The sequence below is a fragment of the Mercurialis annua genome, linkage group LG2, assembly GCF_937616625.2.
Source record: "Mercurialis annua linkage group LG2, ddMerAnnu1.2, whole genome shotgun sequence".
In the NCBI taxonomy this organism is placed as follows: Eukaryota; Viridiplantae; Streptophyta; class Magnoliopsida; order Malpighiales; family Euphorbiaceae; genus Mercurialis; species Mercurialis annua.
This window is the reverse complement of record NC_065571.1, coordinates 2,491,434-2,504,085: the sequence shown is the minus strand read 5'-3', so window position 1 is coordinate 2,504,085 and position 12,652 is coordinate 2,491,434. Positions and strand designations below refer to the sequence as shown.

The 12,652-nt window shown below is 39.8% G+C and overlaps 1 protein-coding gene across 1 annotated transcript; it reads left to right on the top strand.

Moving 5' to 3' along the window:
• Window positions 1-360: 360 nt before the first annotated feature.
• On the top strand, window positions 361-1,686 carry LOC126669450 (ethylene-responsive transcription factor ERF062). The gene has a single exon (XM_050362917.2). It carries the CDS (start codon window positions 371-373, stop codon window positions 1,553-1,555), a length of 1,185 nt encoding a protein of 394 aa, XP_050218874.1. The 5' UTR covers window positions 361-370; the 3' UTR covers window positions 1,556-1,686.
• Window positions 1,687-12,652: the final 10,966 nt, after the last annotated feature.

The window sequence follows — 12,652 nt, the reverse complement described above, 5'->3', positions numbered from 1 at the left end:
TAGGTTCTTTTATATCACTTTCATGGAAGAATATCCAATTCCTAACATGAACCCTAATTTACTTGACAGGTAAGCCAAAGAAATCTGAGCTGGCATGTTTTGATTGGCTTTACATTGATAAAAAAACATTTGTGAATGGACCGCACGAATTGGAAGGTGGTGAGTTTATTCTGTTTGAACTTGTAGATCTGACTCAGACGATAACTTTCTTTTATTAACCACATAATAAAGTCTATACTTAATCAATTAATTAAATAATTGATTATTTAATTCTCATATTATAAGAAATAACTCTAATTAAAACCTTACTTTATGATAATATATATAGCATAGTGCATTCATATGCTAGCTATACTCTAATCTTTGTATTATGTTCTCTTTTCCTTCACCAAAATTATTAAATATGGAAGAAGAACAGTTTCCAAAAATGGAAAGCTTGGTGTACAAGGAATTAAAGTATTTTTCTGATCCAGTCATTTGGAATTCAGTAATCGGTCATCACGAGAGTATTCATCGCGAAAATTGCCCGAAATCGCCATCAACGTCTCCCGAAAGACGGTTTTCGAGCTCCGATTCGTGTTCTTCAGCTGAAGATCAAGCTTCAGGTACTAGTAATTTGATGAATAATAATATTCCTGGATTTGTTGATCACGATACTCTTTCCAAACAAAACCATGCAAGTTCCTTATTCCTTTCAGGCTTGAATAGTTATATTCCTGTAAATTTCTTAGAATCTTTTCCAAAAATAAACCAAGTTTCAAATATTCATCATCAACCGTCTGATAATTCTCCATCAGAATTTCCAAATTTGACTTTGTTTTTACAAGATCCTACCATATTATTAGATCCATCATCCAAACCAAATCTTGATTCAATCAGTACCGATTTTTCAATGCCTCATCTTAAAAAACTTAATCAAAACTTGACAAACACTCCACAGAAATTAGGGTTTAATGAATACACCTGGCTTAGCGCCACCAAGACACAACCCATGAAATACACAGGGAGAAAACCGGCCGGCAGCGTGTCGGCGGTGTCACCGGGAAAGCTGTTCAGAGGAGTGAGACAAAGGCATTGGGGAAAATGGGTGGCAGAAATAAGATTACCAAGGAACAGAACTAGGGTTTGGTTGGGAACATTTGATACAGCAGAAGAAGCTGCTATAGCTTATGATACAGCAGCTTATATGTTACGTGGGGATTACGCAAACTTGAATTTTCCAGATCTTAAACATGAATTGAAGGCGAATTCGTTGAATGGATCAACAGCAGCACTTCTTGAAGCAAAATTACAAGCAATTTCACAAGCTCAGAGTCAGAAAAACAATCTTGATCCATCAATATCATCATCATCATCATCAACAACAAAAAATGTAAAGCTTGAAAAAGGAACAAATTTAGGTCAAAACCCTTCAAGAAAAGTTGACCACCATCATCATGATCATCATATCGAAACTGTGGAAGCAACTAATCATGTGGATGCTGTTCAGTTGAGCAGAATGCCATCTTTGGATATGGACATGATTTGGGATGCTTTATTAGTCTCTGATTCATGAGTTAATAGATACACATGTTTTCATTTTTTTAAGGTAAAATGCATATTTAGGTTTCTGTATTTGTCGACTTTTTGACATTGAATCCATGCACTTTTATTTACTAGCATTGAGTAAATTTTTAATTTTGTAGATATTAGGTTCCTCTGTTGACGTAGAAATTAAATGTTTTACTTCATGCTTAGTGCAACATGGGATAAGTTTTTTAATTTTTTTTCTTTTAACTTTATTATTTAGTCTATGTATTTTTTTGTTGACATTAAATTTTGCAATTGTTTTTTTTTTTTGACAGAATGATTTAATGTTTGTAAAATTAGAAGTATAAAAATTTAATGTTGGCAAATAAAGATGTAAGAATTTAATGTAAAAAATAAGAAAAGTGCATAGATCCAAAATTGTGTTATGTTTTCTTTTTGTCAAGAGCCAATGTCACGACCCATTTTCATGAATCGCGACCGGCGCTAGGGTATGGGTAATGTAGTACCGAAACCCGTAGCTAGCCTCCCATATAAATCATAAACACATAAACCTGCAGAAAACCAATGCTCGGGGGCAACCGAGACTTCAGCCTAAACTAGCAGTTATAATAATCATCAATTAATATAATCATGCTTATTCAATTCTGATTATAAAATAGGTTTATCGTAAACCGATATAAATAATAAAACATGCCAAAACAATATAACCAGTCGAACCAATCCGACAAAATAAATAATAATAACAAGGACGTCTAGATTACTACTGCGGTCTAAGAATAAAACAGTTTTACAATTTTATTAAGATAAAAGGAACCTCCGAGGAAAAGTAAATGCGGAGATCACCAGACTCTCTCAGATAATAACCCTGGGGAAAATTGGGAAAACAACGGGGTCAGATATACTGAGATGAGTTCATACCACTATCTACATTTATTAAGTGGAAAACCTTTAAAACGTTTAAAACATTTAATAACGATATTACGGATAATAGTTGGAACCCTAATCCACAATTCTAAATAATAATCATAATCCAATAGGTCTGGTCCCGAGAGCTGAGCTACACCGAGTTACCACTGACCACACTTATACCAGAGTCCCGAGAGCTGAGCTACACCGAGTTACTCTACCTGGTCCCGAGAGCTATGCTCACACCGAGTTACCACATTTCCATAAATACCTTTCCCAGATCAATACCGGTGCGCACGCAGTCCTAATGATGCCCATTAGGTAGCACGTTCCAACTAAGAGCCATAATATAAAAACAGTTCGAAATATACGTACAGTATATATATTTAATATTAAAATAACAATTTACTTAATAAAGCGGTAAATAGTAAATATAAACTCACTGCTTGCTAATCCACGTGAAATACCGGCAAGCAACTAACTCTGGTTCGCCTCAGAAGCACGAACAGTAGACGAGTCTAGACAAATAAAATAATTATTAAAATCAGACCCTAACTCTAGAGAGTACTAGACACCACACAAGACTAGCACAAATAATCACGTAGTATTTAAACAATCCAAAATAACACAAATATATCCAAAAGGTAATAAAGCCCAAATAATATAAGTCTATTGAGTTCCCGCTTAAATCCAATTTATAAATATTATTTAATAACTTTAAATAATAAATAATTTACAAATAGTGGGTTTGCCGAGTTACCAAATAACTACCAAGCTAACCTCACTTGTCGGATGACCCAAGTCTAATCCGACTCAAAACGTTTACCAAATATAAACCCGAGTTTATATTTATAAAACAATTTAACAAAATAATAATCCAATTTAAAAGCGGAACTCAATAACTTCAATTTCAAGTAACTCAAGTTACAACCCCAAAAACTTAATCATATAAGTCAAATAAAGTTCAGGGACCAATTTGTACTTTAACCAATTAGGGACCAAATTGTACTTTTGCCAATTAGGGGCTAAATTGCACTTTAGCCAATTTGATTTCCAAAAATCAAATTAATTACTTTTATTTTATAATTAAAACCAACAATAAAGTTAATAACCAAAAATCCACTTAATTAAGTTATAAAATAAGTTTAGGGGCTAAATTGTAATTTAGCCAACTTTTGACAAAACGACATTTGAAACAATTATAATTACCCGAGTAATTATATTAACTTAATTTATAAATATCTATCATTTCCACTATTTAATTTATATACAAAATAAAACCCAAGTTATTAGTTAAAGTTTAACCTTAAGGATTAAGTTGATTAAAGTTAAAGTCTTTGGTGATTAAAGTGAATATTTGTCCATCTTTCTCATTTCAAAAAGAAACTCAGCCCGCCACCCCTGTATTTGCAATTCACATTCTTAAGTTTCTGAAACCAAAACCCTCTATCAATTCTCACCAAACCAAGCAATCTAATAGCCAAAAAAAAACCAAACCAAAACAACACAACACCATTGCTACATACCCATAATCAATTAACAAGGAGAACAAACACCAAAGTTATTGCCGAACCCAACCTTTAATCATGAACATGAAGAACAAAATGATAACTCCATGAAATCAAAAACTAACAATCACCCAAGAGATCTATAAGCCAAACAAACCAAATCCATGGCAAAAGGGAGACAAAACTGGTTCGGTAGAAATCAAAAGCCAAAACAGAATTGCACGGAAACCTTCAAGGAAACTCAACCACGGCCATAATTTAAATGATGGAACAAATACAAAACAAAAGCTATAACTATTTAACACTAATCATGCCAAGGGATTCAACATGAATGAAGCAAAAACAAAGCCAAAAGAGAAAGGAAAAGGTTCGGCAGAAACAGCAAACTGAAACAAGAAATTATAAAGCTTTAAAACGTAAACCGTACGGCGATTGAAACGAGGTCGACGGCGTACCGTTCAGCGAAAATGAGGTAGGGAAACGTAGGTACGTGAGTCTAGATCGTCTGGAATCGAACGGTTCTGATTTCGATCTAGAAACGAGCAAGAACGAACCAAATTACGCAATGACGTTCAAAAACGAAATCTGGAAATCAAAGAATTAAGAACACTTACTGAACAGCAACTTTGGAGGATGATTACGGATTCGATACTCAGCGAAATGACAAGCGGAAAACGGCTAGGGTTTCAGTGATGAGTGGTGAATATTTTCTGTTTAGAAGTCGACTTAAAAAGACGAATGGAAACGGGTCGAAAACGAGTGCGAACAGGGCCGGGCGAAGGGGTCAAGGGTCTGCTGCCATTCCCGAACGGAAAGGCCAAAATTTGGCCTGATCCCGTTCGGGAAAGGCCTGGTCCCGAACGGGACCAGTGCAAATTTTGCACAGTCCCGTACGGGACAGGCCCAGTCCCGTACGGGACCATACGGGATTTCATCAGGTCTCTTACGAGACCTGGTTTATCCCCTTGGTTCAACCATTTGGTTGAACCAAGACCCAAAGGAGAATATATTTTTTTTTAAAAACCGAACCGAGGATGAATCGAACCACAATAAATTTACGAAACTTCGAATACCCCATAAAATACATCCGGAACCACGTCGGAAATAAAAAAAATAAATTTAAAATTTTACGGGATATTACATTCTCCCCAACTAATTAAAAATTCGTCCTCGAATTTAACACGACAAGTAAATCACAACAGAACAACACGTAGCACAAGCAAAACTACACAAGTCACAGAAAATCAAGATATCGTACCTCACGGAAAAAGAAAAGGATAGCGATTCCGCATATCCAACTCGGTCTCCCAAGTACACTCCTCTACAGAATGATTGCGCCAGAGAACCTTGACCATCGGAATCTCCTTGTTCCGCAATTTACGCACCTGCGTATCAACAATCTCAACTGGCTGTTCCTCATAGGACAGCTCCTGGTCAATCTCAACACTCTGAGGCACAATCACGTGCGAAGGATCAGAAATGCACTTTCTCAACATAGAAACGTGAAACACAGGATGTACTAACGACATGTCTGGCGGTAGAACCAGACGATAAGCCACAGCTCCAATCCGTTCCGAAATCTCATAAGGACCAATATACCTCGGTGCTAACTTTCCCTTGACGCCAAAACGAACCACGCCTTTCATAGGCGAAACCCGAAGAAATACGAAATCACCAACCTGGAACTCAATGTCTTTCCTTTTCGGATCAGCATAACTCTTATGCCGACTAAAAGCAGTCTCTAACCTCCGCTTAATCAACGGTACCTTCTCAGAGGTAATCTGAATAATCTCCGCTCCCGAGAGTTTACGCTCTCCGACCTCCTCCCAACAGATAGGAGATCTACACTTGCGCCCGTACAAAGCCTCATACGGCGCCATCTCGATACTCGCATGATAACTGTTGTTATAGGAAAACTCAATCAACGGCAAATGAGTATCCCAGCTACCCTGAAAATCGAGAACACACATCCTGAGCATATCCTCCAACGTCTGAATAGTCCTCTCAGACTGACCGTCAGTCTGAGGATGAAAAGCTGTACTGAAATCCAACCGAGAACCCAAGGATTCCTGTAACGCCTTCCAAAACCTCGAAGTAAACACAGAACCTCTGTCTGAAACAATAGAAACCGGTACACCATGCAAACTGACAATCCTGTCGATGTACAACTGAGCCAACCTCGAAGCAGCATACGAAACCTTAATCGGAAGGAAATGAGCTGACTTGGTCATACGGTCAACTATCACCCAGATGGAGTCGTATCCCTGTCGAGTACGTGGTAACCCAACCACAAAATCCATAGCAATCCGCTCCCACTTCCATTCTGGAATAGGTAGTGGCTGCAGATAGCCAAAAGGTCTCTGATGCTCCAGCTTCACCTGCTGGCACGTCAGACACTTAGAAACATACTCAGCGACATCCTTCTTCATCCCGCTCCACCAGTAGGTACCCTTAAGATCATGGTACATCTTAGTAGAACCCGGATGAACACTATAAGCAGACTTGTGCGCTTCTTCCAGAATCTGGTCCCTCAAACCATCTGAATCCGGAACACACAGTCTCGAACCATGTCTCAGAACACCATCCACAAAAGTAAACTCAGAATTTCCATCCTGCTGAACTTCCTCAATAATCCGTTTCAATTGTGGATCCTCAGCTTGTAAAGCTTTGATCCGATCAATCAAAACGGGTTGCACTTGCAACTGTGCTAACAAACAACCAGTCTGAGGAATCTGAAACTCATAGCCTGAAGCTATCAAACTGTGCCACTCTCTAACCATGGGTCTACGCCCAATCTCAGAAATATGAGCCAAGCTGCCCGAAGACTTGCGACTCAACGCATCGGCTACCACATTAGCCTTACCAGGATGGTACTGGATAGTACAGTCGTAGTCTTTCAGTAACTCTAACCACCTCCTCTGTCTCAAGTTCAACTCTCTCTGATCAAAGATATATTTCAGACTCTTGTGATCAGTGAAAATCTCACAAGTAGCACCATACAAATAATGTCTCCAAATTTTCAGCGCAAAAACCACAGCTGCCAACTCTAAATCATGAGTAGGGTAATTCACCTCATGCTTCTTCAACTGTCTGGAAGCATAGGCAATCACCTGTCCATGTTGCATCAGAACGCAACCCAAACCAATCCGAGACGCATCACAATACACTGTGAAACCATCAATGCCAGAAGGCAATGCCAAAACCGGAGCTGTAGTCAAAATCTCCTTGAGCTTCTCAAAGCTCGCCTCGCACTTGTCAGTCCACTCAAACTTGACACCCTTCTGTGTCAGTTTAGTCAAAGGTGCAGATATTCTGGAGAAATCTTGCACGAACCGACGATAGTAGCCAGCTAAACCCAGAAAACTTCGGATCTCGGTAACTGACCTTGGCCTTTGCCAATCCATGACCGCCTCAATCTTCTTCGGATCAACCTTGATCCCATCTTTCGACACCACGTGTCCTAGAAAGGTAACCTGATCCAACCAGAACTCACATTTTGAGAACTTAGCATACAACTGATGCTCACGCAACGTCTGTAGTATGGTCCTCAAATGGTAAGCATGCTCCTCCTCACTCCGAGAATAGATCAAGATGTCATCAATGAAGACGATCACAAATTGATCCAAAAACGGCTTGAACACTCTGTTCATCATATCCATAAACGCTGCTGGTGCGTTCGTCAGACCGAAGGACATAACCAGAAACTCAAAATGCCCATAACGAGTCCGGAAAGCAGTCTTAGGCACATCTGCATCACGGATCCGTAGCTGATGATACCCAGACCTCAAATCAATCTTGGAAAAACACTTCGCACCCTGCAACTGGTCAAACAAATCATCGATGCGAGGAAGAGGATATCTGTTCTTGACAGTAACCTTGTTCAACTGTCTGTAGTCGATACAGAGTCGAAAGGAACCGTCTTTCTTCTTCACAAACAGAACTGGAGCACCCCACGGAGAAGTACTCGGTCTGATGAACCCGCCATCCAACAACTCTTGTAACTGGTCCTTCAACTCTTTCAGCTCTGCAGGAGCCATCCGATACGGCGGTATCGAAATCGGAGCTGTACCAGAAACCACATCAATGCAAAACTCAATATCACGATCAGGTGGTAATCCAGGCAATTCCTCTGGAAACACATCAGTGAACTCATTCACTATCGGCACACTATGCATATCACTACCATCAGCCTCCAAATCACGAACCACAGCAAGAAAACCCTGGCAACCCTTGCCTAACATCCGCTTCGCCTTGATGGCGGAAATCAGATTCTTAGGTGTCTCTGCCTTCTCTCCCTGAAAGGAAAAAGGTAGACCACCTGGAATCCTGAACTCGACTGACTTCTCTCGACAGTCAATAGAAGCATAATGGCGTGACAACCAGTCCATCCCCAAGATAACATCAAAAGAAAGAACGTCAAGTACAATCAAATCAGCATATAATTCTCTACCCTGAATAACCACCGGACACGAAGGATAAACAACGTCCACTACTACACCTTCAGACATAGGTGTAGACACAGCTAGAGGTTCATTCAAAACAGATGGTGCTCTACCCAATTTCCCAGCAAAACAAGTAGAAACAAACGAATGGGTCGCACCCGCATCAAATAATACCAAAGCATCGGTAAAAGAAATCGGAATGGTACCTTGCACCACCGCATTTGATGCACGCGCATCCTGAGGAGTAAGTGCGAACACTCTGGCCTGACCCTGCGGCTGCTGCTGCGAACTCTGTCCGGTACCATAACCGTTGGAACCTCTACCGCCGTTACCACGGCCACCAAAACCTCTGCCACCAGAACCACGGCCCCGCTGGCCACCAAAAGATGCTGCAGGTTGAGAGTACCCTACAGACTGTGTAAACGCAGGTCTCTGCTGCTGATAAGATGACTGCGCCACACTGGAGTTAGACATCTGCTGCCCAGATGTCGGACACTCCCTAGAAAAATGACCCGGCTGGCCACAAGTAAAACAACCTCCAGGAGCTAACTGACACTGACCATAGTGCCTGCGTCTGCAATTCTGGCAGAACGGAATGTTCGATCCACCACTGTACCCGCGTCCTGAACCACGGTTACTCCCACTGCTACTGGAACTGTACGGAGCACTCCTGGCACTATGCCTCCCTTTGTTGTGAGTCCGACGACTCCCCCTGTTGGCCTGAGAAGAGCCACTGTAGTAGTTCCCACTACCATGCTGTACTGGGGCCTGCTGCCCCCCACTAGGAACGTCACTCTTTCCCTTCTGATTCTGGAAAGGGTCAGAGATCGTCCCAAACTGAACCATCGAATTCTCCATCCGCCGCGCACTATCCACTAACCGGGCAAACTCCATGTTTGTCCCTATCAGTAAAGGAAGAAACTCCGAGCCTAAACCCCTAACATAACGGTCGTTCACTCGCTCTTGATCACCCTGAAGATCTGTAGCAAACCGCCCCAAACGTACAAACTCGGTAGTGTAGTCTGTCACTGATCTATCCCCCTTCTTCAAAGTGAGCAGCTTTTCTCTGAAACTCTCAGTAACAGAGAAGGGTAGATAATAACCTCTGAACCTGGTCACAAAATCGGCCCAAGGTAAAGTATCCATAACCGGCCTGATGTTATCGCGATACCAATCCTTGGCTGGACCCTTCAGTGACATTTCCACAAGCATCACTGATTGACGATCAGACGCTTGAATCCTCTGACTGTTGTACTCAAATTCCTCCAAAAAGTCAAGAGCATCCCCAGTACCATCAAAAGAAGTCGGATTCAACTTCAAGTAGGTCATCACCAACTCTCTGTCTGTTGGAACATGACCGACACCAGCAATTCCACCAATACCAGCTACCGCACCAACCTGAGGTTGCTGTTGCTGCGCTAACTGACCCAGTATATTACACTGATTCTGCAGTAGAGCCTGATTGTTCTGCATCTCGACAACGCCAGCCAAGAAAGTAGTGAAGTCGAACGCTTGCAAATTTGGTGCTTGCTGCACCCCTGGTGCCTGCTGCACATTTGGTGCCTGAACACCTGCCGCACCGCGCCCTCTAGCTCCACCTCTACCAGCACCAGCTCCTCTGCCTCTACCAGCACCTCTACCTCTGCCAGCACCTCCACCTCGACCACGTCCAGCATTAGCCTGAACAGGTGGTGGGTTCTGATCGACTTCCATAGAAATCGCATCATCAGCCACAGCTTCTTGCTCTGCCGCAGCACGAGCACGAGTACGAATAACGTTGTCCATACCCTAAGATTGAACAACAACAATTTAAATAACACATATTTCATACCCAAGTATGAACAAAACAAGCAACATATAGGATTTCCCAAGAAATCAACAGTAATAAAATGTTCACCCAAGTGAAATAGCATTAACAATTAAAAGCATCAAATCAACAAATAATGACTGACTCGACGCAATCCTATTGGTGTAGGCAGAATGTTTTGAAAATCAAAAGATGACGTTTTTAAAGACATGACAGAATCCTATATCCGCAGTAGTTCCTAAGACACAACCAAACTTAACAGAGTAAACACATAGCAAGCAATGGCCTTGGTTTGAAACCAAAGCTCTGATACCAAGTTTGTCACGACCCATTTTCATGAATCGCGACCGGCGCTAGGGTATGGGTAATGTAGTACCGAAACCCGTAGCTAGCCTCCCATATAAATCATAAACACATAAACCTGCAGAAAACCAATGCTCGGGGGCAACCGAGACTTCAGCCTAAACTAGCAGTTATAATAATCATCAATTAATATAATCATGCTTATTCAATTCTGATTATAAAATAGGTTTATCGTAAACCGATATAAATAATAAAACATGCCAAAACAATATAACCAGTCGAACCAATCCGACAAAATAAATAATAATAACAAGGACGTCTAGATTACTACTGCGGTCTAAGAATAAAACAGTTTTACAATTTTATTAAGATAAAAGGAACCTCCGAGGAAAAGTAAATGCGGAGATCACCAGACTCTCTCAGATAATAACCCTGGGGAAAATTGGGAAAACAACGGGGTCAGATATACTGAGATGAGTTCATACCACTATCTACATTTATTAAGTGGAAAACCTTTAAAACGTTTAAAACATTTAATAACGATATTACGGATAATAGTTGGAACCCTAATCCACAATTCTAAATAATAATCATAATCCAATAGGTCTGGTCCCGAGAGCTGAGCTACACCGAGTTACCACTGACCACACTTATACCAGAGTCCCGAGAGCTGAGCTACACCGAGTTACTCTACCTGGTCCCGAGAGCTATGCTCACACCGAGTTACCACATTTCCATAAATACCTTTCCCAGATCAATACCGGTGCGCACGCAGTCCTAATGATGCCCATTAGGTAGCACGTTCCAACTAAGAGCCATAATATAAAAACAGTTCGAAATATACGTACAGTATATATATTTAATATTAAAATAACAATTTACTTAATAAAGCGGTAAATAGTAAATATAAACTCACTGCTTGCTAATCCACGTGAAATACCGGCAAGCAACTAACTCTGGTTCGCCTCAGAAGCACGAACAGTAGACGAGTCTAGACAAATAAAATAATTATTAAAATCAGACCCTAACTCTAGAGAGTACTAGACACCACACAAGACTAGCACAAATAATCACGTAGTATTTAAACAATCCAAAATAACACAAATATATCCAAAAGGTAATAAAGCCCAAATAATATAAGTCTATTGAGTTCCCGCTTAAATCCAATTTATAAATATTATTTAATAACTTTAAATAATAAATAATTTACAAATAGTGGGTTTGCCGAGTTACCAAATAACTACCAAGCTAACCTCACTTGTCGGATGACCCAAGTCTAATCCGACTCAAAACGTTTACCAAATATAAACCCGAGTTTATATTTATAAAACAATTTAACAAAATAATAATCCAATTTAAAAGCGGAACTCAATAACTTCAATTTCAAGTAACTCAAGTTACAACCCCAAAAACTTAATCATATAAGTCAAATAAAGTTCAGGGACCAATTTGTACTTTAACCAATTAGGGACCAAATTGTACTTTTGCCAATTAGGGGCTAAATTGCACTTTAGCCAATTTGATTTCCAAAAATCAAATTAATTACTTTTATTTTATAATTAAAACCAACAATAAAGTTAATAACCAAAAATCCACTTAATTAAGTTATAAAATAAGTTTAGGGGCTAAATTGTAATTTAGCCAACTTTTGACAAAACGACATTTGAAACAATTATAATTACCCGAGTAATTATATTAACTTAATTTATAAATATCTATCATTTCCACTATTTAATTTATATACAAAATAAAACCCAAGTTATTAGTTAAAGTTTAACCTTAAGGATTAAGTTGATTAAAGTTAAAGTCTTTGGTGATTAAAGTGAATATTTGTCCATCTTTCTCATTTCAAAAAGAAACTCAGCCCGCCACCCCTGTATTTGCAATTCACATTCTTAAGTTTCTGAAACCAAAACCCTCTATCAATTCTCACCAAACCAAGCAATCTAATAGCCAAAAAAAAACCAAACCAAAACAACACAACACCATTGCTACATACCCATAATCAATTAACAAGGAGAACAAACACCAAAGTTATTGCCGAACCCAACCTTTAATCATGAACATGAAGAACAAAATGATAACTCCATGAAATCAAAAACTAACAATCACCCAAGAGATCTATAAGCCAAACAAACCAAATCCATGGCAAAAGG

Bases quoted from the DNA above. Each gene is read 5' to 3' on its own strand.
- LOC126669450 (XM_050362917.2), top strand. From the start codon at position 371: ATGTTCTCTTTTCCTTCACCAAAATTATTAAATATGGAAGAAGAACAG.